We start from the raw sequence: 27,508 nt of genomic DNA, 5'->3' as shown, positions 1-27,508 counted from the left end.
GTATGAATACACTAGACAACAGGCCTAAGTTTTCTGAATATCTGCTATTCATTGAATTGTGCTGGAAATGGTGGGGACAATTTATTTATTTTTAATCAAGTAGTGGTCGACCGATATATCGCCAAGGCCGATATATCGGCCGATATTTGCCATTTTTAAAATATCGGCATCGGCCGATCAGTTTTTCTGATTGGCCGATGTGTTGGAAGCGGGAGTTTTATTTTGACGGCACTCCAGACTTTTATTTTGACGGGCGGCGCTGAGAACACCAGCGCCTAAGAGAACGGCAGTGCCTGATCACACAGCGCTCACTCACATTCTCCGTCTCATTAGTTTACAATCTCTGTCAGTCATATCTAATACTTTGTTAGACAGAACTGGTAAACAAAGAAAGTAAATAGTAAGCGAAAAAGTAAAGCGTTTGCTTTTATATTATTTGTAACAAAAGGCAAACAATCAGGCTAAAATACTTTCTCATTTAACGTTACCGTCAACATTCAGCAAATGCGCATCTACATCATTTAAACAAATATCTGAATATCTAATAAACATTTAATTTCACAAACCTTGCAGATTTAATCGAATCCAGCTGTGATATTTTGTTAAATGTGCATTTGTAGCCTGCATAAACGTGTTACTGCGAGTGACGGTCGGTCCGTGCGAAGTAAGTGAGCGACAGGAGATCAGCCTCACAGGAGATGCGATCAAAAACTTTAAACCCTTCATTTTAAAATATGCTGTGCCATATCCAGTTGCCCACTGTGTCATATTCATATCGTTTTCACTGTGTGCTGTATGTAAAATTAGCGTTACCTTGTCTTTATTTGAAAAACTATGATTACCATTGTGCATGAAATTACCAGAATACTGAGTGCCCTGTTACAGTGTTTACTTCCTTTTTATTCACATATTCATATATTTTTAAACAGGGTTTCCGCGGGGTCTTAAAAAGTCTTAGTCTAAAATTCTGAACTTTAAATTTAAGGCCTTAAAAAGTCTTAAAAACGGCCAGATTTTCATCCTAGGTCTTAAATTTCAGTTAGTCAGGTCTAAAAAAGTGTTTACCCTCAGTGTTCATTTCCAGAAACGCTGGCGGCAGAAAGTTATTACAAAGTAGCAAAAAAGTATCGAGTTGTAGTAGCCTACAAAGCGGAGCCCTAGAGCAGGGGTCTCCAACACGTCGCTCGCGTGCTACCAATAGCTCGTGGCTTGATATGAGCTAGCTCGCCAGAGGCCGTTCACATATCGCGTCTTTTGCGCGCTCAAGTTTGTTCAAATGTAGGACAGTCACAACGAGATGAAAAAAATCTAAACTTTTCAGAATGCCGCAAACGCACCGCAGGTCATGTGACAGGAACCAACCAATCACCCCTTTCCATAACATTGAAAGCTGTCAACATGAAGGATGGGGTTGCACCCAAACACTACTATTAAATATAAGCTAATGTGTAAATGTCAGTAATTTATCTTTTTTGACTCATTCTTTTTATTAAAATTATTTAAAGGCTGAAATATGAGGTTTATCTTTGTATAAAACCTTTTGTCAAAACTTTATTTGAACTTGTACATGTTAGTAGATAGCATGTTGCAAGACACTCTTTTAATCATTTTTAATGGTATTTTAATGTTTACGTAAACAAAAAGTGCATATTGATTCTAATCAATTTGTTATTTGCTGTTTTTCGACATAAAACATGTTGAATTGACTTCATTCTGTAGTATTAGTACTTTTTGAACAGGATTCTGTGATAACCGTGATCATTTTGGTCACTTTAATCATCTCATCATTTCCTCTCTAGTTATGATCAACTAAAATCAACAATAATTGTGTTTTTACAGTATAATATGCAAAAGTAAAATTTTCTATTAAAAAAAATATCTACCTCTCCCTCTCTCTCTCTCTCTCTCACACACACACACACATCAGATAATCCTAGATAGATAGATAGATAGAAAGATAGATAGATAGATACTCAAATGATCCTGAGGTAACTATCTAGCTTGGATAATGCGTCGTGTAGGTCTTAAATTTCAATCTTTATGGTCTTAAAATGTCTTAAAAAGGTCTTAAATTTGACTTACTGAAACCTGCAGAAACCATGTTAAACAATTACTTTACTGTAAAACTGTAACAGGACTGCAGATTCAAGAAGTTGCCATCTAAAGTATAAGCATGTTTATTTTAAAGATGTTTTCTAATTTATTTCTAATCTATTAAATATTGATTAAAATAAATATAAAGTATATATACGGCCACCCTGCTCTCTAAGATATCGGCATCGGCCATTAAAAAAAACAATATCGGTTGACCACTAATCATAAGTAGGCTGGTCCTTTTTGCAACGCACAACTAGTATTTAGTATCCCTTAAATATTTAAGGGAATTATTTTGGGAATTTCGCAAGTGTGGCGATATAACAAAAGCTGAAAGTGTAGGTTAGAGACCGCGCTTTAGAATTAAGCCCATTTTTCAGTTGGAAAAAATACACAGCCCATTCATCCAGGGCCACACGCTTGTCTATTAATGTGGATATTTTCAATTAGTCGTGCATCCCAGAACAAGCCCTGAACCCTTGTATTTACCGATCCACCCCGTCCTACCCCTCTGGTACCCATTCCTACGGTCTCTAGATTATAATGCTATATCGATTCCTCAGACACACGGCTTCATCCTGAGAGCTTTGTTTTTTTTGTTTTTATTCTCTCTCTTCCTTCCCAGCCACTCTGGAGCGTCAGTGAAAATGGGTTTCTGATTTCACCATTTCAGCCCTGACCCCATCTCCCTGAACCATTGCTACACTTGATTCGTTTCACAAGTAGCCCCCAGCACCTCTGCATCCACAGCTGCTGTTTTTTGCTTGTATCTCCCTAGCTAGTCAATGCCTCTTTCAGTCTCTGTAGATCTAGTTAAGATATCAGCTACTTATCTGCCTGAACAGATGAGGTATTGCCTTGTATGTAGAGACGAACAGATGTCTGACTGATTTATTTTTTTGATGATTGACAGCATTAAAAGCTATTTTTATTTTTATTTTTTAACAGGTATGATAAGGAAGGACATGCTTTGGATGGACAGTCAATGACTGAATTGAGAGGACCTGGTGGTGGTGGAAACACAAACTGGAAGACCCTGGCGGAAGTCAAGAATGAGCACTTAGGCCATGGAGACAAAGTATGTTGCCCAAACATTTAGTTGACTCTCAAAGAGATTTATTTTGTCGTCTGTGTAGAGAATGCATTGGAATACATTTCCAAAAAATTACTTTATTACATTTTTATTTATTTATTTATCGACATAACTTTTAAGATTATATATTTAATTTATTTAAAATGTATATTTAATTTATTTAATATTTTTTTAATAATTTGAAAGCGGCTCATTCTGAAATCATCAGATTTCTATTATCAGAAACCCCAAACACTTGGTTGCACACATTTATACATAACAAAAGCTTACTATAAAATGTATTAAAGGTCATTATGTAGCACATAACAAACTTGTATACGTGCACTACTGGTCAGAAGTTTAGAATAATTCAGATTTTTTTTGTGTTAAATGTTGATGCTCACCAAGGCTGCATCAAAAATACAGTAAAAAAGTAATGATGTGAAATATTATAAAAAATGTTTTCTATTTTAAAATGTAATTTATTCCTATTCCAGCAGCCATTACTCCAGTCTTCAGTGTCACATGAACCTTCAGTATTCATTCTAATATGCTGATTTGGTGCTCAAAAAACATTTCTTATTAATGTTGAAAGCAGTTTTTAATATTATTTTAATATTTTTTTATATTATTTGTGGAGTTATTTGTGGAATTTAAATTGTAATTTCCCTTTTTTACTTTTTATTTTTTATTTTTTTAAATCAAATAAATTAGGGCTGCAACAGCTTATTTTGATAATTGATTAATCTAACAATTATTAGAATGATTAATCGACTTATCGACCCTTTGCAAAGATCCGCCCTTCCTTAGTTACTGTTGCTACGTCCTACAAGCCATGGCGCTCTCAAGCCACACATGTTCTCACGCCGTGAAAAATACATTGCAGAGCAAAGAGGACACTGACAACACATGTTGTTTCATATAAGTACTAGACATTTTATTTTTGGAAAAACTATTCATTTTTTAATTCACAACATTTCCTCTCTTATAATACCTTATTTTGTCACAATATGATGCAATCTGTATTGTAAAAAGCGCTATATAAATAAAGGTGACTTGACTTGACAATATTCAAAACAGTGCTGAGCTAGTTAAAGCCTTCAGGGCTGGGTATGCACATTTTACGGTTCGATTTCAATTCACAAGCTTGTGATTTAATTCAATTCCGATTTTGATTCTATGAGTATATATCGGTTACAGTGCATGACAAATTTTCTAACTAATGCTGTAAACTATACTGGGAGCCCCAGTTGGTACATTACTATAATATTAAAGGTTCAAATTGTATAGGCTACAAACATTTAAATGACACAACGAAGTTTTAATAATAATAACATAATTAACTTTATATTAACTATATAAACTAACTTTAAATATATTAACTATAAAACTGCACAGCAGGTTTAATTGTAGGGCTCAGTTAGAGCAGTGGTTCTTAAACTTTTTTCGTCGCGCACAAATATATAACTAGGGATGGGTACCGAAACCCGGTATTAAACGGGCCCCGGTGCTGAATTTTGAAAGACCGCTGGATCGTTAAGCTCGGACGTTATCGGTTCTGCTGTCGGTACTGGAGAAATTATGAAAGTACACGTGCTATTTATTATTGCTATTAATAAATTATTATCTTGCGAATTTAATCTCGCCAGCCACTTCTATATATAATAATATTTAACCATTTGTCTGTGATGCATTTTTGCTAAAGAGAGAGAGAGAGAGAGAGAGAGTGTGTGTGAGATAGAGAGAGAGAGCGATCTTTCACGCAAAGCCACGGCGCGCGCAACACAACAGCCCTGCTTAATGAGTGACGATGAGGACAGAACATTCAAAAGGTTACACTTTAGATCTTTGATATTAAACTAATTTTATTTTAGATTTAGATTTTGTCTTCCAATGATTATAAAAAAGAAGATATTTGAGGTGTAACCATTAAAAATTAAAGCCACATTCTCTCCAGCGCAACTTCCTTCCCTTCACAGAGCGATGCGCTGTCATTTCTCCCTAAAACCCAAAAGTAACGTCAGAATCTGCACGATCGGTGATTGTTGTAAAATGTAGTCTATACTTTTGCTAAACTGCGGGACGCGTTTGATAATAAAAGGCTATTAAAAGTACCAAAATTGACGCAATAGACGCTGTTCCAAAATGCGGCGGACGCTCTGAAACACACCGCAACGAGACAAGCAACGTATATTTTGGGCTTCGTGTGCGCATCTAAACGATCAAATACACAAATATGTCAAAATGGCCGTCTTGGAGATTCACTTAAACAGTTTATTCACTTAAATACAGTTTATGTCTTAAATCGGCGTAAATAGTTGGGAGAAAATATGAGGCTTAATAATGATTAGATCTGCATTTGGTCTTAAAGAGGCAGCAGTCAAATAATCCTGCTGACGATTGCTCCATTAATGTGAATCAAACAACAAAAGGCAAAGAGAAAATCAGTCACAGCTCTTGAATTATAAGCTTTAATCTATCTATGATAAACTGTGCAGTGTTATTTTACATCTGACTTTATTAGATGTCTTTTTAACCCATATTACTCCTGAACAGTAATGTCAGTGGACATTACTGAAATTAAAGCACTGGGTATATAATTTGTATATTTGTTTTATTGTATACTTTTTTGTTTGACCATGTGTTTGTACTTTGTTTTTGGCGTCCTTCTGTCTATATAAAACACAAAAGCCAGCACCCTTCTGCATAACATACATGTTTTATTTGTTTTGTTAAAGCATTGCTTTTTCTTTTGCTATAGATATTTATTTTACATTTCAAAATATAAAGCAATATTAATTATGTCCTAAATAATTTTTTCCCCTTTTTTTAATATAACAAAAAGAACCGATAAGAATACCGTTAAAGTACCGGATCGATAAGGAGTATCGGTAAGAGTAGTAATACCGTTAAAACCTTAACGATACCCATCCCTATATATAACTGCTTTTGACAGCGCCTCACGTCACAAGCTCAGCTTCTTGTTCGTCTTCTCACCGGAACACGCAAAGCAGTGGAGGATTTTTTTTTTGCTGATCTCCCGCGCCCCCCCCTTCAGCATCCGCACCACACATTTTGAGAACCACTGAGTTAGAGGGTGCAAAATGGCCATATTAAAACACCATTTTTTTTTTTTGGGTGCCAAAAACAAAATAGTTGAGACAAATATGACCCCAGGGCTCTACGCTAACTTTTTTCCCAAGGAGTACATGTGCTCCTAAATGAAAAAATTTAGGAGCACACAGAGAAATATAGGAGCACAGTGAAAAAAGTTGATTATTCATATGGATTAGTTTTATGACCTTTTTATGAACTTTTTTCGAAAGCATCAAAGTGGTAGTTGTGTAGGCTGTCAATGGAGGGAAAGAAATCTCTCAATTTCATCAAAAAGTTCTTAATTTGTCTTCCGAAAATGAGTGAAAGTCTTGCGGGTTTGGAACGACATGATGGAGAGTAATAAATGACAGATTTTTCTATTTTGGGTGAACTACCTGTTTAATAATTATGCAATTATTATTTTTAGGCTACTTCAAAATATATAAAAAGAATGAACACCTCAATAAAGTACAAAGTGCTAAAAACAAAACAAATGCCCGCTTGCTTTTTTCCTTTGCAGTACTACATTAAGTTGTCCTCAAAAATTAGTTTTTGTCGTCTTCCTGTCCTCAGTGTCGACTGATTTGGTCGTAACTTCAGTTTCTGCACTTGGTCTTTTGGTGGGACCTAAACGTTGCTAATAAAATGTTGATACTCATTTGCAAGTATTGATAGTGTGCGTGAGTTCCTCGTTTTGTTTTTTTGCACTTGGTCTTTAGAGATAATGACTATAGGCTTCATACTGTGTTGCGTATCTAGCTCACTAAGTGTTTACTTGACTTTTTTTTTTATGGTGTAGGGGCCTGTTTACACCTGGTCAATTGCGTTTTTACTGATCAAAACGATTCCATTTACACCTAACGTTAGTCACATAAGTGTGTTTTCGCAAAACTGATATAAATCGGATCTTCTATTCCCGCGCTATATGCAGATTTAATGTAGGCCTATGCAGAGTTCACGTCACCAAAAGCACCAGATGAGCTGCATTTTATTGATCAAAAGCTCATTTCAAAATCAGCGATAGGAGAGAGCGACAGCAGCACTGTAGCCTAATATCATTTCGTTTCTTTACTATTAATGAATATGATTGTGTGTTGAGCATCTACGACTTACTTTCACTTTCATTTGAGGCAGTTTGCGTGTTGGCTTGATGAATAGATCGCTCATCTGTCGTGATGCGTGTTGCAGTAGCGTCATCATATCTGGCTATAACGCTCTCACACCTTTATTTTTAGCACCGGTGGTGAGAGTCACTTGAGACTCTCTCACTTAAAATCCAGCAGTTCCCGCACATTCCCACACTATTTCAGTGATTGGCTCATTGGTTGCGAATCGTCGCTCTCATTTGAATAAAGTTAAGCGCGTCATCATGTTATGTTCAAATCGCGCAGTTGCGACCCCGTCCTCTTGCTTGCTTTCAATGTGAAATCAATGGTATGCGTCGCTTCATCGCGCTGTTGTTCAGTGTACTGAGAACAGCCCGTCACTCGGGCACTGTGCTCGTAAATTATTTGTCAAGTTCGCACATAACTATTTTTAGGCGCAAATGCGAGTGAATTACTCGCACTGTAGAGTCCTGCGGTAATATAGTGTCCTACTCTGCCCCTCCTCATGATGATGTATTTGCAGCTGTTTCTATAGAAAAATGCTGTGTCACTCGCACGAGTGCGCCCAAATATTTTTTCACGTTCGCACGCCGAAATATTTACTCGCATGTGCGAGTGAAATGGGCGCACTGTAGAGCCCTGGACCCTATTTAGGAATTCCTCTAAAGTTTCCTAATGTTGTTTTGGAGTCTCCTACAACATGTTAACATGCATCAAAGGTAAAAAAAAAAAACTGTTTAATTTCCTCATAATATACATTTGCACATCACATTTTCAATGACTCTCAAACGACTCGTCAAATGAATCAATCTCTCCTTTCCGCGATATACTCTGCTCTGATTGGCCAGACAGCTCAGTCTGTTGTGATTGGCCTACCGTGTATAGCGCGTCGAAAACAAAACCGCCCATTGCCATAACAACGCCAGCTCTGCTTGTGCTGAGGCTTCCTACACTGTAAACTTAACACAGTAACGAACAATGATGTCGATTTTACCATATCAATGCTAGCGCGAGTCCGATGATGAAACATTGGAAGAACTGTTATTCAACCCAAACCTCCATCGCAAGGACGACTTGAGCAGGACTCCGTGTTTCTCAGTGATGCACTACTCAGGTTGAGGTACATTTATATGAGATGTTGCAACTGTAATTCCTCACCATCAGCATTAACAAGTGCATGTCCATCAACAAACCGATTATTTTACTTGTACTAATTTATTTACAGAGTATTTTTCTTATATATTGCGGTGAATACGTGGAAACCGTATCAATAACAGTGCATACATTAGCCGAGCTCTAGAGTGAATGATCTGATGTAACATAAACGTTGGTAAAACAAATATTAAGACCGTGATAACATGAGTTAGCCAGTTAGCGGGAGACCTACACAATATACAACTAAAAACAAAAATTTTTGAACACCATCTTTCAAGAGCAAGCGGTTTGTGAATCCTGCATTGAACTCTTGAGATTTGAGAAGCAGTCTTCAGTAAAATAAAAGGAACACAGCAAAAGTTTAGGATTATACTGCTGTGATATCGTGGTAAAGATTAACTTTAACCACTGATTCTTCAATTGCTCGACTTTGGACAGTGAAAAAAGAACTGTCTTTACCTTCACATTATAGAGCACAGCGCCGTCTTCTTAACATGATGCTATCCAGTATCCACAGGAATCAGCTGCTGGTTTGAGGTTCAAGTTTTCCCTGGTGTCTGCGCATACAATAAGTGGGCGGGCAATATTCGAATGTTTCGTCTTGACGTCACAATGAAACGGGCTTATGACTCGTTTGAAAAACAATTCATTTAATTGACTGAGTCGACTCTTACTTTTGAAAGACAATAATTTTATATACGGTGCACTTTCAGATTTATAACTTTGCAGGATGTTTTCATTCACTTAGAGCTATGTTACACACTACATGAAAGGTCATTTTCAAAAATCCATAATAGGGACCCTTTAATTGTCTGTTCATCTTATTAGTTAGTAATCAGTCTGTCCTGCGTGGTGCATGTTTTGAAACAAAAGACACGGGGATGCAGTCATTTAGTTACACTGTTACTTTTTTCTTTGCTCATTAATCACACATTGTAATGCCCTTCACATCTTCCCAAGGTGTGTGCTTAAGCATTACTCTCATTCAGCGCTGGAGATAGAGAATGGAGATTAGCAGGACTCCATTTACTGAGCCTAATAATTAAGAGATTATACTAGATAAGCTGCATAATAAGTCTGACCTTGCCTGCTGCCTATTTAAATTTTTTTGTGGCATATATGTGGGAGTATGGTTGTCACGATACCAACGTTTTGGATGAGACCAGTACCAGAGAAATTTCACAATTGTAAATGCCAATTTGAATATCGCAGCAAAATAATTTTAATTTAGAAATAATTGAACTTATTTTTCTTAATTAAATTATTAAAACTAAATAAATATTAATTTGTGTATTTACCTAACTTGGTCTTGTTTGGTTGGAGAGAGTTTATTATTGTAATGTTAAGTTAATATCTATGACTTTTTTTTGTTGTAAGAGATAGGGCTGTCAAAATTGCTCAAAAATGACGTTCGAATATTCCCTCTAAAAAACACACGAATATTCGAACATCTGGTTGCGCATTTGGTCAATGCGCAACCAGTTATTGACGTATTCGCATTACGTCAATAACAGGACAAATTAATACAAAGAGACATACATACATTTGTATAGGTAGTTAATTTAAGTTTAAACATATTTGACAATGTATTACCAACACAAAACCAAGTAAATAAACTAATGGCCAAGACCGCAGACCTCAGTCTCGCTCACTCGCAGGCACTCTTTCTCTCTCTCTCGCGCGCCCTCGCGCTCACGCTCTCTCTGCGCATAACGGTTTAAATGAACAACAATAAGCACACGTTGAGTGCTGATCAAGAGTTTTGTGCAAGCAATTTAAGGTCGCGACTCTTGTCCCAAATATAGCAGGCTTCATTCAGTGATTGAAACAAATTTATTAACATTAAAAGTTTTACAGTATAGAACCGACATTGAACGATCCGAGCGAGCTGTGCTGTGGTAAACATGGAACATTTCTGTTTAACGTTAAATAAAATGAGGCACACAATTCCGAGAAATGTGACAACAAAGAACTTTTACCCTGAGCCTGAGGTTCATAAAAAATAAAGCGCTATTAAAAAAGAAAAAGGCTACTTACATTATTGGTGCTTGTATTAAAAAAAGGAAAAACTGACTGCAATTTATTCCATTGTCTTTTAGTGCACTGTCAACTTTCAGCAGTGACGCTGTGCTAGACAGTGCGACTCGTGTGACCTGTCCCTCAGGCAGCGCGCGCGCCCACTCGCAGAGCAGACAGCCGCGCCTCTGCTTCCGCGGGCGTGTTTTTCCATATTCGAAATTCACATTCGAATATTAATTTTAACGTTCGAATTTCTGTTTTTTAAAACTATTCGAATATATATTCGAATTTAGAATATTCGTTGACAGCCCTAGTAAGAGATGGCAATTGCCATATCGACTCAATTGTTTTGTTTTCAAGGATCTATTTCTTTTATACCGGAGACAAGAGTTAAACATAACAGGCTGTTTTTTATTTAGTCATGGATGATGTGAGACTAATCTGTGTTTGTGTGGCAATATTAACCCTCTGAGGTCTGAGCTGTTTTCTGGCCCTGGAGGTGTTCTGACATGCTCTGACATTTGTGCTTATTTCTGTTACTTGTGACATTGTCATGGCTAAAGTCTTATTACACTGTATTTAGCACAAACTCTGCTACAATAATATATCAGCAGCATGTATGTCAAAGTTTGTAGTTTTGAGATAATGACATTTATGCGTGGTTTGTGAAAATACCCAAAAAAAATTGTCACTGAAATAAGGCCATGAAACCCATACTGATTATTTCTTCACAAGACTTTTGAAAATTGTATCACGTAGCCTAGAATATTTGCTCCAAAACTATGTGAAAATCACCCTGACTGCTCATTCAGATAAGACAATATATTGATTTAAAATTTCTAAGACGTGTTTTGTGTGAGAAAGCCATATGCGAAGAGGCGTGATCATCTCATGAATATGTAAGCCTTCAACACCTGAGAAAGACAAAGACACTCCCCTAACTGCCCTATTAGGAGCTATCAGGCCCTGTCATTCAGAGCAACCTTGCACAAAGCATGAGGATATTTAAAAAAGAATGGCTTTTAGATTGTTTGGATTTATTTACAACACAACATAATCCAAAAATACACAACAAATGACAAAAGAGCACATTGAAAACAATGATCCAAAGACAGAGACCTTTGTGCCATTCCTAAAAAACATTGTACATACCTTTCATTTCCAAGGTGTTTGATTTTCACTTTACCATGTTCATGTACAGAGACTCATGTGAATGTTGAAGTCAGCAGGACTCAGTGGCATCTGGTCCCTGAAAGAAAAGAAAAAAAGTGAACATACTGGTATCAAGAGAAACTAGGCCTGCACGATTTTGGGAATACATTTTAGATTTTTCTGGTTAAAATTGCTTTTTAAAATTCACAGAATACACACACACACACACACACACACACACACACACACACACACACACACACACACACACACACACACACACACACACACACACACACACACACACACAAATGTTTCCAACAATATATAATATAATGAACACCATGTTTGTTGTGCCTTGTAGGCATAAGCTATGTGCAGTACTGCATAAAATAATTATAACAATAACCTATAGCAGCCTATAAATCTTCCAAAAGATTTCAGTAACAATGCTAGAGAAAAATATATTGGTTATCTTATGTTACTTCAAATGTTTCCATTCCTTATGATGATATGAAATGAGATAATAGTAAAAACATAAAGCCTAATGTTTTGTGCATTTTTCCTTTCAAACGCGATCGCGCTACAAAATATGATACATTCAAACGCACAGCGCTCTCAAATATGATACATTCAAACCCACAGCGCGCTCCAAAATATGATACATTCAAACGCGATCGCGCTCTACAATGTGAAGAAAATCCAGCAAAACGCGGGGGCGCGTTTGCCGACCTCAGAGGGTTAAAGAGGGGATGTCCAGAAAAGGAGAAATTACTATCTTATAGAGAGAGAGTACATCAATGAAAAGGGGAGGGTGGGTGTCATACGCAGAATGAAGTCTCAAAATCAGTTGAGAGTGAAAAATGTGAGGACTGTGTTCTCATCATTGTAAATCTCTGATGTATGCTCTCTGTACTGTGAAAAAGTATTTGATTTAGCACAGAGACACTGAATGTTTTTTTTAAAAGTCTATACTTAAATACCTGGCTGTGATGGACCACTGGCCCGTGCGTTAACCTCATAAAAGTTTCTTCTCTGAGATAAGATGCACTCATGTTTTCACCCTGATCTCATCCTTTCTGCTCTGTTGGGACACAAGGTCAGGTCGCTAAAAGCTCACAGCCAGTTCTTTGTAATTAACTACATTCCTCGAAAAAAGTTTGTCCTAGTTTTCTGTCCCATGCTGCCATAATGCAACTCCTTGTCAAAGTTATTTGAAAAGAATTTTAAAATAGATTTCCAGTCCTGGAGAAGTCATGGTTATTTCGTATTCATTTTTTTTTATATTTCATATATCAGCAAGGAATTGTACTTTGAGAAATCTTTATGAAGATATTGTCCTTTTTGTTCTTATCCAGTATCAACTCAAATCAAATAAAATGTTTAAAAGGTATGGAAATCACATTGGGAATTTAAAGCTGCAGTCCGTAACTTTTGTCGCTCTAGCGGTAAATAAACAGAACTGCATGCGTCTTGCAGAAAAACATTGTAGCTCTCTGTTTATGTCTATGACGAGTCATGCAGGTACTGGGCTACTCCGCTGTGGTACTACCCGTACCAGTCTAAAACATAAAGTCAGAATATAAACGCTTATTATTAGTGTACCGTAGTGACTCAGGATAAGACAAAAAACACGGTTTGGAAAGTGGATTCATGATGTACTCGCTTTTATAAATTGTGTACATTTTGAACAAAAAAAGTCGTGGACTGCAGCTTTAAAACAGGTTCTTACTGAAAATAGTGCATCATTTTTTTTTATTTATATATATATAGGAAGCGAGAGGTTTTCATGTTTGATTCAGTTAATGGTACATATGCATTTTTCCTTCTATGCTGATAGATGAAACAAATTTCTTTTTGCTCTGACTTCACAAACAGCAACTCTATCTTGTATAAAATAAGTGAAATTGTCAGCCACATTGACCGCAAACTAGAAATAATGTTCTTCTCTGCACCCTCTTTGAGGACCCATTCATCTACCCAACAAATGTGACAATAATTACATAGGAATTTACTGGATTAATTATTGTATTTCAGAGAGGCAGAAATGTTTGAGGTATTTTTTTTGTCACTAAGTGACATGACTGTAATTTACGATGATATTTCACTTATTGAATTTCAAGCCTTTTTTTCTTTATGCTTTCTGCCTTTGTCGTTCACATTTTCTGAGAGGCTTTTTATTTATTTGACGTGACATGGAATATCAATTCTAGCCCTTTGAGAAGTTAATTGGGGTTGAATTCTCAAAGCGAAACAACTGGGTGGTCAGCTTTAAACCTGTTAGAAGAGAAATCAATTACAGTAGTAACACGTTTTTGCCATTTGTTGTTGCTTTTGTATCCAATTTCCTTAGAAAATATGGGGTTAAGACTTTGCCAGAGGCTCTGTATAGATTATGGTCTAAAGAGAGATGATAAATCCACTGCGAGCTGAATTCTCTGTCCGCGGAAAGGCAAAGTGCCCTTTTTTTGCATTTCATTAAAGAGTCAGTTTTACGGCAGAAATATGAATCAAGACCTGGGTTTCTGAGCAATGTTTCTTGAGCTCTTTGTAGGTCATTGCAGGGGGATTTTATCTTAATGCTCTCATCAGAACCGTTGTCACCAGGGCAAACATGGGTGCTGTGTGTGTAGGAAAATTGATTTAATGTGTTTCTCCAGAGCCTTGTGACGAGCAGAGTCATGCTCAGGTCCAGACGCTGACCCCTTTTTCACCTTGCAATCCACAGTCTCCTGTGCCTGTCCTCCATCTTTTTTTCTTAATGTGTGATGTGTATTAAATAGTAAGGTGCCCTTAGCTGATTCTTTAAGACTTTGTTTCATCTTCTTTCTCTTCTCACCCTCCATCTATTGTGCTAGATGAGGTACTTTCCATGAAAAGGCTACAGAATAGGGCCTAAAATGGCGATTTTTATTTTCGGTGTACAAATTTTCTAACCTTTTTACACGTTAAGCTATCAGTAGGGGGTTATCATGTTTAGGACCAAATGTTGGTTTGTAGTTGTTGATAAACATATTGCCCAAATATTAAAGAGAGCAAGTATTTGAATAATTTTTTTTTCTTACAATGACTAAATGTTTGAAAACATTACAAATCGTCTCATGCAAAACTCTTATGCTGTTATATAGATAATAGTTTATTTGGCTCATCTAATAGTTGTCACAACAAAAACATGTTTTTTTTTTGTTTTGTTTTTGCCTCTAAGGCTTTCAGAAAAGTCATTGGGACACCAAAGTGTACTGTATTCAGTGAAAGTGCCAACTGCACAAAATAATTCAGAGTATTGCTTTCTCCAATTTCATCTCCAGCCCCAATGGCTCTGAACTTCCTGTCCTCCTATTGTCTCTTCTGCATACATTTAGCACAGAGCCTTTGACCTCCCCTCCAGGTGCTCTACGGCTGCTCTTTTCTTTCTGCCTCCAGTCCTGTTCATAAACCCTTTTTATGTTTATGCATTATGCTCTGCTTTACATATCCCACTTTTAAAAGTCTATATATTAATGTAACTAGTGTTTTTATATGCCTTTCTACTTGGCCCATTTTGCAACTAGGTTGCATTTTGTTTTTCTTTTTTAAACTCTATATATCATGTTATGCAAGTCCTGCATATATCACTAAAACTTTAAAGATTTAATACATTACCAGTCAAACGTTTAGACATACCTTCTCTGTCTTTACTATTCGTTATGTGCACAATAGTAATAAATTGCTTCTGTGTTTTAATAGAATCAGCTTTGTTGCAGAAACAGTACTAATGTCTCCTTTTACGCTTCTATTAAAAAAAAAAAATCCTATAAACTTCAGGGTTCCCACGGGTTCTTAAAGTCTAAAATTCTGAACTTTAAATTTAAGGCCTTAAAACGTCTAAAAAACGGCCAGATTTTCATCCACGGTCTTACATTTAATTTATTCAGGTCTAAAAAAGGTTTACCCTCGTTCTTTTCCAGAAACGATGGCCGCAGAAAGTTATTACAAAGTAGCAAAAAAGTATCGAGTCGTAGCCTACAAAGCGGAGCTCTAGAGCAGGTGTCTCCAACACGCTCATAATTGAACACGCTCGTTAGCGCGCTCATAATTGAAACGTTTTTTTTCCAGGAGATAAAAAAAAAAATTTGACAGGTCATGTGACAAGAACCAACCAATCAGCTTCGCCCTTTCTGTAACAACATTGAAAGCTCAGTCAACAGGAAGGATGGGGGTGCACCCAAACACTACGGGTGTTTTCTTTTCTCCGTAAATAAATCTTGTAGCAGAGCTACAGCAAGCGTTTTTCGGTGGTAGAAATCCATTAGCCAATAAAACTTCTTTGTCATTGTGGCATGGTTGCATAGCAACGACAGACGCCACGGGAAAATCGGACCGAATTTTACTATTAATAATAAAAGATAAGCTAAAGTGCATTGTAAATGTCAGTAATTTATCTTTTTTAACTCATTCTTTTTTATAAAAAATTATTTAAAGTCTGAAATATGTGAGGTTTATCTTTTTATAAAAACCTTTTTTGTCAAAACTTCATTTGAACTTGTACATGTTCGTATATAACATGTTGCAAGACACTTTTAAAATCTGGCTATCATTTTTAATGGTATTATTTTAATGTTTATGTAAACAAAAAGTGCATATTGATGCTCATTTTATTTGTTATTTTCTGGTTTTCGACATAAAATTGGTGAATTGATGTCATTTGTGTAGTATTAGTACTTTTTGAACAGGATAACGTGATAATTTTTGTCACTATAATCATGAAATGAAATGTTCATACCATTTCATCTCTAGTTATGATCAACTAAAATCAACTAATTATGTGGGGTTTTTTTTTACAGTATAATATGCAAAGTACAATTTTCTATAAAAAAAAAATATCTGATTCAGTTTTTTTCTTTGACACGTTTTTGGGTGTGGAAGGTTACTAATGTGATTGCTTTATCTGTAAATCAAATTAATGCTTTTTCAATTACTGAATTCATTGAAATAAAATGAATTCTTGGATTTGAATATTTTTTTGGCAATGAGTCGTGTAGGTCTTACATTTCAATCTTTATGGTCTTAAAATGTCTTAAAAAGGTCTTAAATTTGACTTACTGCAAGAACCCTGAACTTAAATTGTGATGTCTACTGTCTTTTCCCAGGCTGATTATTTCTCTTGCATCGCCACCATAGTCTACATCCGAAAAGAGAACTGCTTGTATCAGGCCTGTCCCAGTAAAGACTGCAACAAGAAGGTGGTGGACCAGCAGAATGGCATGTACCGCTGTGAGAAATGCGACAAAGAGTTTCCAGACTTCAAATATCGCCTCATGCTCTCGGTAAGGGACTTGCCCGTGGCTCTTTTGCCCCTTCTGAAAAAATACATGGAGCTCCTCCAGTCAGTATTCTCTGGTTTTCCTATAAAATAAATATCTCTGCCATCCTCTTTATGCTCTCTGAAAATAGTCATTTCTGAAATGAATGGTAGCAGAGTTTGCTATTTTCCTGCTCTAAATGCATTGCTCATTTGAGCCCACTTTATTTCTGTTTTGCTGTTAATCAGCTCAGAGTGTTTTGTTAATTGCTCCTTTTTGTATTTAAAGCTGCATCTTGAATTCTGGGACAGGGCAGGAATGGGCAAATAAATAAATCCTTACTACTGGTCTGCAGCCAAAAGTGTTTTAAAAATAGAATTTTAATGCCATAACTCCATTTAGGCTCTATTTGGTTCCAGCATCCAGACATGTTGAAAAGTATGCTTAACACTTATCTGATGTTAAGGGCCTGTCTCACTTTTCTGAATTTCACTGCCAAATTTACTTGTTTTTTTGTGAAATGTTGAATGACTTTCTAAGGAATTAGGCGTGAATTCATTCTTTTGTGCTTTTTATTAATTGTCCTCTCATTCTTTGTCAGGCCAATGTCGCTGATTTTGGAGACAACCAATGGGTGACTTGCTTTCAGGAAAGTGCTGAGACCCTTCTGGGCCAAAACTCAAGTTATCTCGGCCAACTCAAGGACTCGGTGAGTTTCTTCTTTCTGCCTGCTTCTCACTCTTTTTTTTTTTTTTTTGGTACATGAAAGTGTGGCCTTGAGGATTGACCTTGAGACACTGAAGAGCACCACATTCTGTATCAATTTGGAGTTCTTTTTGTGGTGCGTTTAGGATGGGCATTCAAGCCCAAGGATTTTTAACGAGATCTTACTCAGAGGTTTATTCAATCTCTCATAGTGCTCTATATTAAGAGATAAAAATAGTTTTAAAAAATATTTTGTTTATAAGCCTCTTGTAATATTGTCTTGCCTTGCTTTTACAGAACGAAGCTGCATTTGACGAGGTCTTTCAGCATGCAAACTTCAATACTTTTGTCTTCCGGAACCGAGTGAAGCTGGAGACCTACAATGTAAGTTTAGCTGATAAAAAACATCTCAGGGGCCTTCAGCATGTGGTCTATATAGGTACAGCTGGGTGTCGGCCAATTACATTTTGACCTAATACTAATATTTTAAGGAAAAAAAATAACCAAAAAAGTTGTCACATGTTTCAATTGTCCCTCAAACTTTAAAATGTATTAAAGGAGCTGTATGTAAGAAATGTATTTCAATTAATCATAAAATGGCCCTGATATGTCACTAGACATTAAGAAATCATGTTCATTTCAAATACTTATATCACTGACAACAGTAGTCCGGCCAGGATATTGTCATTTAAAAAGTGAATTTGCAGCCCTCAACTGATGTTGATGTTATCATCTTGTGTTTTGGCCTGAAGCGCCACCCTCCACCTATCTACCAATCACGAAGTCAGTAGTGTTTCGGCATCGGGGTTGCCAGCTCTGCTCTAGTTACCACAGCTACGTAGCAGCCTACGTTCCTGCTGGATCCTGCAGCCTATCTGGCAACCTCGAGTCAGGGGGGAGGTGGAGGGGATACACCGCTCTACAATAATTTGAAAGTGATTGCAGTACCAGTTTTGGCCACAATCTTACATACGGCTCCTTTAAGTAAAAATAAATATTACTATTTCAATATGAAGTCATCATTGTATATAGAAAAGATGCATTCAGTGACAGTAGTACCGTACTTTCATAATGTTTTAGAAAAGATTTATATTTTTTTAGCCTGTTTCTTTTTTTTTGAAAAACAGTCTATTTTTTTTTAAAGAAACTTTCTATTCAGAGAATCCTGCAAAAACATTGATAAGAATTGTTTCCATTACACCAAATCTGCATATTAAAATGATTTCTGAAGGACTTGCATTAAAATATTAAAATACAGTTTTATTTGACAAAATACTACTATATATCTAATCAAATGAATGCCTTGGTGAGCATAAGAGACTTCTTTTAAAACTTTCGAAAAGTAATGCAGTAAATATATGCATGTTATTTAGGGATGCACAATAGATCGGCCACCATATGGGTATTGGCCAATACATGTTAATTTATGTTAACAACCCTATAAGAAAACTAGGATGATATATTAAACCGATAAATAATGGATTATTTTCTTCAGCTGATTCACTTCAGATACGCACTGTTCTGGTTTTGAATTGCTTAAAATTTGATTGGAATCACTCTGAAAATGATAATACAGTTAAGTGCAACACCTGCAGCACAAGTCTGCCATATAAGTTACATAACGTCGCTGTCGGGCGGAAGTTTAGAAATTGTCAATTTCACATTTTTTCACAAATCAATGCTCTTGGTCAGTCCCCACGTGGGTCTGTTATTTTTACAAATTATTAACCAATCTAAAGTGTTGAAAATAGCTTGAGAGCAAATCTCTTAACTCCATTGGACACTTTAACTGTCTGAGAAGTCTCGTAACTCCACCTCTTCTTCACCTCTGCGGCATTTTGTCTCCTCGAGATTGAAAGTCGCAACGATTAAGAAATCCTCGTCGAGCAACACGTAAAGCAAGCCTTAACTATGATTTTATCTGTTAAACTATGATATCAGTTATTGATGCATTTTAAATATCTACTTATTTATCTATGTGGAGTTACGTAGATATTAATATGTAGGCTTATTATTACTAGGCTTATTATACATGTGCATTGAAGTTTAAAAATGTATCTAATATAATACTTGAATTGAATTAAATGTTTTGGATACCACCATTAAATTATTGTTTTTATTATTATTTTACTGACTCGAAGTTCGCACTGTGCAACGTGGCGGTAAACGTAAAATACCCCAAGTAGCAAGGTTTTGTCTCTTGTCTCTTGTCAAGACTTTGATGAACACTGCTGGCAGCAGCGACGTTTGTGTCCGTACCATTCTTATCAATGACAGTGTAACCTTGTATCTCCCTGCTCCCAAGTCATAAATCTTGGATCTCAGATTAAACATAATTTTCGGGAAATGTTGTGTTAATGTTGGTACACAACAGTATATGATAGCAATATAAGGTAAAATACCAACTTTAACGATACAATTAGGGCTGTAATCAACCAAAGAAAATCTTGGTCGACTGAAGTCCTGAAATCTTCGACTAAAAATTACGTTAGGAAAAAAAACGTTAAATTAATTAGCTGCGCACTGTGCGCTGTACTTGGTAGCCTTGTTGTCCGCCTAAATGAATTATAAATAAACATAAACTAGTAGGCTATTTGCAGTGTATTAAATCGTTTTTGACCTAATTATTTTGCACTGAAATGAGTCTGACACACGAGTCTGTCGGTTCTGACAGCGTTGCATCACGTGCACCTGCGCAATATCATAGCCTATGATTTCCGAAAATTGTACTATGTTGTCAACTAGTGATATCATCACAAGAACTTTTGAGGAATATGCAACATAATTTAGACAATTGTTTTTGTCATATGTATTATAATAACTGACACTATCATTTCAGCCGCTCTGTGCAGCCGCTCTGTGGAGCTCAGCTTCGTGGCTGAGACACGAATAGACTATTAACTTTTTTAAAAAATGCTGCCACACTGCTGATGTCTTTGTTGACATGGTAGAAGAGGACTGACTGACTATGAATTAAACGCTCTCACAATTAAATAAATAATATTCAGCAAACCTTCTAGTAGCCTACTTTCTTCAATCTGTCTCTCTTCTCCAGTGGGTTGGGCTAATCCAAAAGTGAAAACAAGGGGGGTGTTCTGAAGACAGACTGTTACCTGTGAAACAGGGCTGCTCTGAAAACACCCCCATTAGCAATTAGTGCTTTCCACCTGATGAAATGAACGCGGCAAAACTGATTAAATGAACATGGCAAAACTGATGAAATGAGCGTGGAAAAAAATCAACCAATCAGAATTTTGGTCGCGCCAGAACGTATCGACCAAATAATCGACTAATCGACCGGGAGATTACAGCCCTAGATACAATGTTTAATAACTAAAAAAATATGCCGTTTTTTTTATTTCCTGAAAAATAACGGTTTTGGAGATGCGAGGATTCCGCCCGACAGCGACGATAAATTATATCTGATCTCATATAGGATGCGTTTGGTAAGGTTAATTCATGCGGTAGTAAAGCATGACCATCTTTAGCTTCAGTGAATGCAGCTTAAACATCACAACCTAAATTATTTGGGTTTAGTTTGCATACAGTGGGTTGTTATGGGAAGAGTGCATCCACATCAAGAATTACACTTTCTGACTAGCATGTATCTTAAGATTTTATGATTGTTTTATACATTTCTAATGCGCTTTAAGTTAATTAACCCGCTAACAGCACTTCAGCGCAGCTCAAACAGCAATGCTGTTATTTAAAACGGTAATATTAATTTTAGATGTTTCTTTTTCAAAAAATATTGATGTATTATTAACTAACACTTTTTTTCTCATATTATTTTCATCATCAATATGGTTTAATAAAAATATTGTCCGTGCCTAGGCTATTCCATTTTATCTATCCATGGCAAATGCATTTTTATTCTTTATACGTGTTTTCCCATCACGTGTTTGCATTATTTAGGCTTTTTTTTTTTTTTAAAGGCAATAGATTCTTTTATTATAAAAATTTTTTCTCAACTTTTAAGTTAAGGAATCTTACACTGGTTCAAACTAGGCAACTGTATTGTATATATTTGATTTATTGAAGTGCTTGGGACATGGCTTTTAATGGTAAGCCTTTTGTTTTCGTTATCAGGCTCTCAAAAAATTATAATAAAATTGAGATTTATCAGCCAATATATCGGATATCGGCTTTCAAATATAAATAATTTTTGGTATCGGCCAAAATGTTCATATTGGTGCATACTGTTACAAACTACTCCATCTCTCTTCACCATTGGGGTCCTTGGCCTGAGAATTTTTGAAGACCCATGCTGTATCTCTTTCTATTTTCATTGTTATTTTTCAAGCCAAAATATTTGCTAAAATTGCAGAGTGATCAGGGTGGAAGGAATCTTTTTGAAGTTCAACAAAATGTGTATATCACCATGTTTTTCGCACCTTTGATGTGATTGAGATTTATGGAAATTGACACAGCATCTCTGCCACCCCGTCCATCACAGCACTGCTGATGAAAATTGCTCCGTGCCTTGTTCTTTCTCCGCATGACGTGCTACACGAGATTTGTGCAAGAACTCCATCGACAGATTAGCTGTGAATATTAAGGATGCTTGTGTTGTTTCTGTGAACCTGAAGCCAAAACCCCCACCTACTTCATTTGCCTTCCTCAAACACACCTGGTCACAAAACCCAATGCAAAGAACATCTCAGGGCTATTTTCTTTTCCATCACCTTTTTTTCCCCTTCTGATTAATCTGAGTTGATATTCATGTTACTTTTCAAATTTCAAATCAACTTAATTTTAACATTCCATATTCGCTACATATAATGTATAGCCTTAAATTGGCTAGCTTATTTCTTTAATCGAGTTAGACATATAGCGGAGCTGCAGTCGGTCTTTGTGTAATGTGATTTATTATTCTGCAGGGAAATTAGTATGCGTCTGAAATGCTGTATCAGTATCCAAATTTCCAGCCATCACATTGCTGGAGATCGTAAAATTGCATGTTCAGGTAATAAAATCAGAATACAAGGCCAAAGTCAGCACTTGTGAAGGTCACCTTTAACTTGGGTGTATAAAAAATATGGATTTTATCCGATTTAGGAGTTTCTCAGATACAGACATGAATTTTTTTGGAGCATTAAAAACCTGGATTGAACAATCAAACCTGGAAAATTTGTGGAATCAATATTAATCAATAATATGTATAATCTTTTTTTTTTTTAATTGGTAACACTACAATAAGGTTCGTTTGTTAACATTAGTAACTTCATTAGTTAACTGCACGTATACAGCCTTTATTAATCTTTGTTAATGTTCATTTCAACATTTAAGGCCATTGCACACTGAGTCCGAAATTTTCGTATGCGTTTTTTCGTGTTCGTCAGCCTTAAAATTCGTCACGCACAGAAACCTTGCACACCGAGTCCGATGCGTATTTATTAAACCTTTGCGGGAAAAAACGCAAAAAATACAAAATGGATTCGTCAAGCAGTGAGGATGATTTTGTTGCCCTCTTTCTTCTTAAAAAGAGAAAAAGAAAGAGGAAATATTGGGTCCATCCAATCCAGAGATTGCGCCGAGAGGAAGGAGAGCTTCACCTCCTTATCAAGGTGTCGCGAAATTATCCCGAGCGATTCAAAATTTACCTCAGATTGTCAGTGGAACAGTTTGATGCTTTGCTAGTGATACTGGAGCCACATATTAAAAAGACCACCACCAATTTCCGTTAACTAATCGATCCTGAACAGAGACTGGCAGTTTGTCTAAGGTATGGACACGCAGACACACGTTTTTGTTTTTCATACAGTACTTTGTGCTGCGAGACAAAGTGTATCAACTTGTCAGACGCCATTCTGGATTTTGTCGTTCGCTTGTACGGTGGCTCTGAATTGTCAAAAAACCTCTCAAAATACTGGCTGTGGATGCGAAAAACGCAGAAAATCGAACCTGATCCGAATTTTTTTATTACGGACGAAAGTTTCGTAGACGGTGTGCAAGCGTGATTGACATAAAGTGAGGTCGATTTTTTTTTTTTTTTTACGTGCGAAAATTTCGAATGCAAATGGTGCAATGTGTGCAATGGCCTTAACTACTACTTTATTAGAATCTTGTTAACATTAGTTAATGCACTGTGAACTAACAATGAACAGCTGTATTTTTATTAACTAACGTTAACAAATACAGTAACAAATGTATTGCTCATGGTTAGTTCATGTTACACAATACATTAACTAATGTTAACTAATGACCCTTATTGTAAAGTGTTACCAAAAAATTATATCAAAATTACTCTTGTGTGGGGTGGATGGTGATGATGATGATGATAATTCTTGTTGTTGTTATTATTATGGAATTAGTAAATGAAACCAGTGAAACCACATGACCCCAAAAAAGTATTTAGTATTTTCCTGCCTCTGGATCCAGTCTTCATCATGTGGATTTGCATAGGAATGTCTGTCTGGGAAGGTTTCTGGGAATATATGAACAGAGTTCATCTCTGAAAAATATTCAGGCAGGAGTGTATATGGTTTAGAGCTGAGCAATAATATCGATACAGCTTATTATAGCAATATTTTTTTTCACTATAGTGTATCGATATTCCAACCTATAGTATCGATACTTTAATAACAAAATCCTGTTTTAAACGGATTTAAAAAGACGTTAACATTTAATGAAATCTCTCTGTGTCAAACAACCTCCTCAGTTCCTGTAGATCGCTGACTCGCTGTCTACAACGCTAACAGTTGCCCGTCATATACATTCATACGGCCAATGTCTCAGAAGTAAGCGGGAGCGAGCATGGCGATATAAGAGCGCCTCCAGCTTGCAGAAAATAATGAAACATTTGTTTAGGCTTTACAGTAACGTTAGCTCTTGAAGTACTTGATTCATTTAGGTTGTAAAAATCAGTCGTTATTAATTTAGTTAATTTATCTATACAGCAGCTCTGGAGAAAACGATGTCATCGATCAGCTCAGTTCTCATACAATGGGGTCAATGCAGGCAGATCAATAATATTGTTGAATATTAAGCATACTGACTATTTCAGTTTTATGAATGTTTAGTTAATGCACTTAATTTATTTACAACATACTACTTCAGTTTTACAAATACTGTGGCATCCACATTTTTAGTTAAGTGTTCAGTGACACATTATGCACTTCATACATTTCAGTGTGTTCACTGTGCAGTGACACTGTGCAATGCAAATAGCTTTGCTAATAAATTGGAATGGAAGTTTTTATTTTCCTGCTGAGTTATAAATATAATGTGATACACATAGCAGAATACCTCAGGTGGTACACAGCAAGTTGTATTTTCAGCTCTATTATTATTATTTTTTACATTTTTGATATATATATATATTTTTAAGTATTCTTAATATGTATCGTGTCGCAATGTATCGTGACACATGTATTGCGATATGTATCGAATCGTGAGGCCCTTGCAAATACCCAGCCCTAATATCGTTGGTTGGGTTTCATGTAATCAAGGACTCAAGAAGGAAGTTTAAATCTACAAATGACTACTTTCAGATTGCTAAAATACAGGCAGTGGATTGTATTTTTGCCCATCATCTGCTTTCAGCAATAAAGATTATGCTAACCCTAGTTCTGCAATGCCAAAACAACAAAATATTTTAAATGCTTCTTATTCAGGTTCATGTAATTTGATTATTTTTGTATCCTATGGGTTTTAATGAGAATAAGTTTATTAAAGCATATTAATTATGGCAGATTTGCTTTTAGTCTGCCCTCTCTGTCTCTGAGCCAATATCACATTTAAAGATGTTTAATGCCTGCAGTTGTGGCTAAATAGGTTTTTAGGTTAAACAAATGGTGATAGGAATTTCCACAGGGGTTGTTAGGAAATGCTCATCATTCTTGCAAAAGTGTAGTCTATTTACAGGTAAATCTCAGCTTTTTCTACTTGCTTCATAAATCATATTCAGACTGAAAACATTTGCTCCCTTGAGAGAGCTTACAACTAGGGATGTCCCGAGCCAATCTCAAGGATTGGTATCGGGGGCCGATTAAGCATTTATTTAACTGAGCCGTTTCGGCTATATTAAGCCAGATCATTTATTTTATGCCAGCTGTCATGCAGGTGTCGTGCAGCCATTGGCTGACAGACTGGCATTCTGGCAACGTGAGCTTCATGCTTTCTAACTTTAAATCCACTTTTTTTTTTTTTTTTTGCAATTTTGCTTAGTTCAAATAAATTACTATAAGTTTATATCAGTGGTCTCACATTATACACAATTGTGACCACACGGTGTGTTTACAATGTCTACATCATAAAATGTTTACCATCTATCAATTACAGTGTGTAGGAGTATCTTATTATTAGAATAATATAATAATATAGACCTTTAAATATAATTACTGTAGTAATAATTGTTATATTGAAATGACATTTCATAGTGATAGATGGCCCTTTTTTACATTTGAGCCCCTACACCTGAGAAACTCTCTGCACATCCCTGTGTATAATTGAAGTGTACACCAAGCACTAAGAAAATACAAGTATCGGATCGGGACTCTGTATTTGCAGATACTCAATATTAGGGATGCACGAAATGTCGGCCACCATATCGGTATCGGCCGATATATGTTCAATTTTAATGTTATTGTTATCAGCCCGATAAGAAATTTTGGCCTATATATTAAAGCTGATAAATAATGGATTATTTCCTTCAGCTGAGACACTTCAGATACACACTGTTCAACATGATGGTTTTAAATTGCTTGAAAAACTCGATCAGGACATCCCTACTTACAACTATTCTTAGATGGGATTGAGTTGGAAAATTTGGGGACATGGATTGTAATTCCTTTTGTTTTGTCTTCATAGGATGAATCTCGCATTAAAGTGACAGTGGTGGATGTCAAGCCTGTGGATCACCGAGAATACAGCAAACGGCTGATCATCAACATAAGGAAGATGGCTGCACAGTAGAAGAACTGCCATAGTTACATAGAACAAATTCCACAGCCATTGTGTGGCTTTTTTGAGTTTCTTACAGTATCGTGTGTACAAATTTTTTTTCTTTTCTTTTCTGTTGCTGTTTTTCCCCATTTTGTATTTCTGCCATTTAATTTCACAAAAAAAACTTTTTTCATTTTATTTTAAATGTGTAGGACCAGATTAGTTTGTGCAGTTGTCCCCAGAATTGACTGATTGAAAAGGCTGTGAAGTTTAAATGCTGATGCGGTTTGTGATAAAGTAGAGGCGGGACTCTAGGGGACTTGGAGTTTGGAGAATTATAGATCAGTGTACATTCAAAGGTCAGCTGCTGTGATCTTAGGTTGGCTAGAGGAAAGTACAAACCCTGTTTTTGTGTAAGAATGCCTGGACCAGACCTGCAGAACCTTGATAAGCCTATTCATACTCGTGTGCTTACAATGCACACACTGTATTTATATAGAGACACTGTATGTCTCTGCTAATTCTGTTGAACAAGTAATAAAGCTGTTTGTGTTCTCGAGTCTATTTTTGTGGCTTTATTTTACGTTCTGAATTTTCTGCTTCCTAAAATGGGTTGGGAGCTTAAATGTGAAGTCATATTTACCGTTTGTGAATTTTCAGGGTATCCATGCTATTGTGAATTTTGCGCACAGGCTAACTATCTTCCCATGCATTTGCCTACAGAAATCCACTTGTTTTGAAAGTGACTCCTAAATGAGCTGCGCTTTATATCTATACATCATATCTATACATTATACAAGTTAAATCTATACATTTTGATGCATTTTTTATTTTTTTTTACCTTGTAGTCGCCACTGTTACATTTCAAGTTTATGGTTTAAGATGCAGACCTTCTAAGCTATAATGCTTCCTCTATACCGCTTTATAAAGTGTCGCCTTCT

At 36.2% G+C, this 27,508-nt stretch overlaps 1 protein-coding gene across 1 annotated transcript in view; it reads left to right on the top strand.

The window, feature by feature from the left end:
* rpa1 (replication protein A1) overlaps positions 1–27,126 on the top strand; it is a 45,006-nt gene extending 17,880 nt beyond the window's left edge. The window contains exons 13-17 of the mRNA XM_082180522.1: positions 3,043–3,172; positions 16,824–17,000; positions 17,578–17,685; positions 17,979–18,065; positions 26,493–27,126. Of these exons, the coding sequence (XP_082036648.1) occupies positions 3,043–3,172; positions 16,824–17,000; positions 17,578–17,685; positions 17,979–18,065; positions 26,493–26,597 (607 nt within the window). The 3' untranslated portion in view covers positions 26,598–27,126. The remainder of the gene's footprint in view (positions 1–3,042; positions 3,173–16,823; positions 17,001–17,577; positions 17,686–17,978; positions 18,066–26,492) is intronic.
* The last annotated feature ends 382 nt before the right edge of the window (positions 27,127–27,508 follow it).

The sequence above is a fragment of the Leuciscus leuciscus genome (genome assembly GCF_965113295.1).
Source record: "Leuciscus leuciscus genome assembly, chromosome: 9".
Taxonomy (NCBI): Eukaryota; Metazoa; Chordata; class Actinopteri; order Cypriniformes; family Leuciscidae; genus Leuciscus; species Leuciscus leuciscus.
Note: the sequence above shows the minus strand (reverse complement) of the source record. Positions and strands in the feature narration are given on the sequence as shown.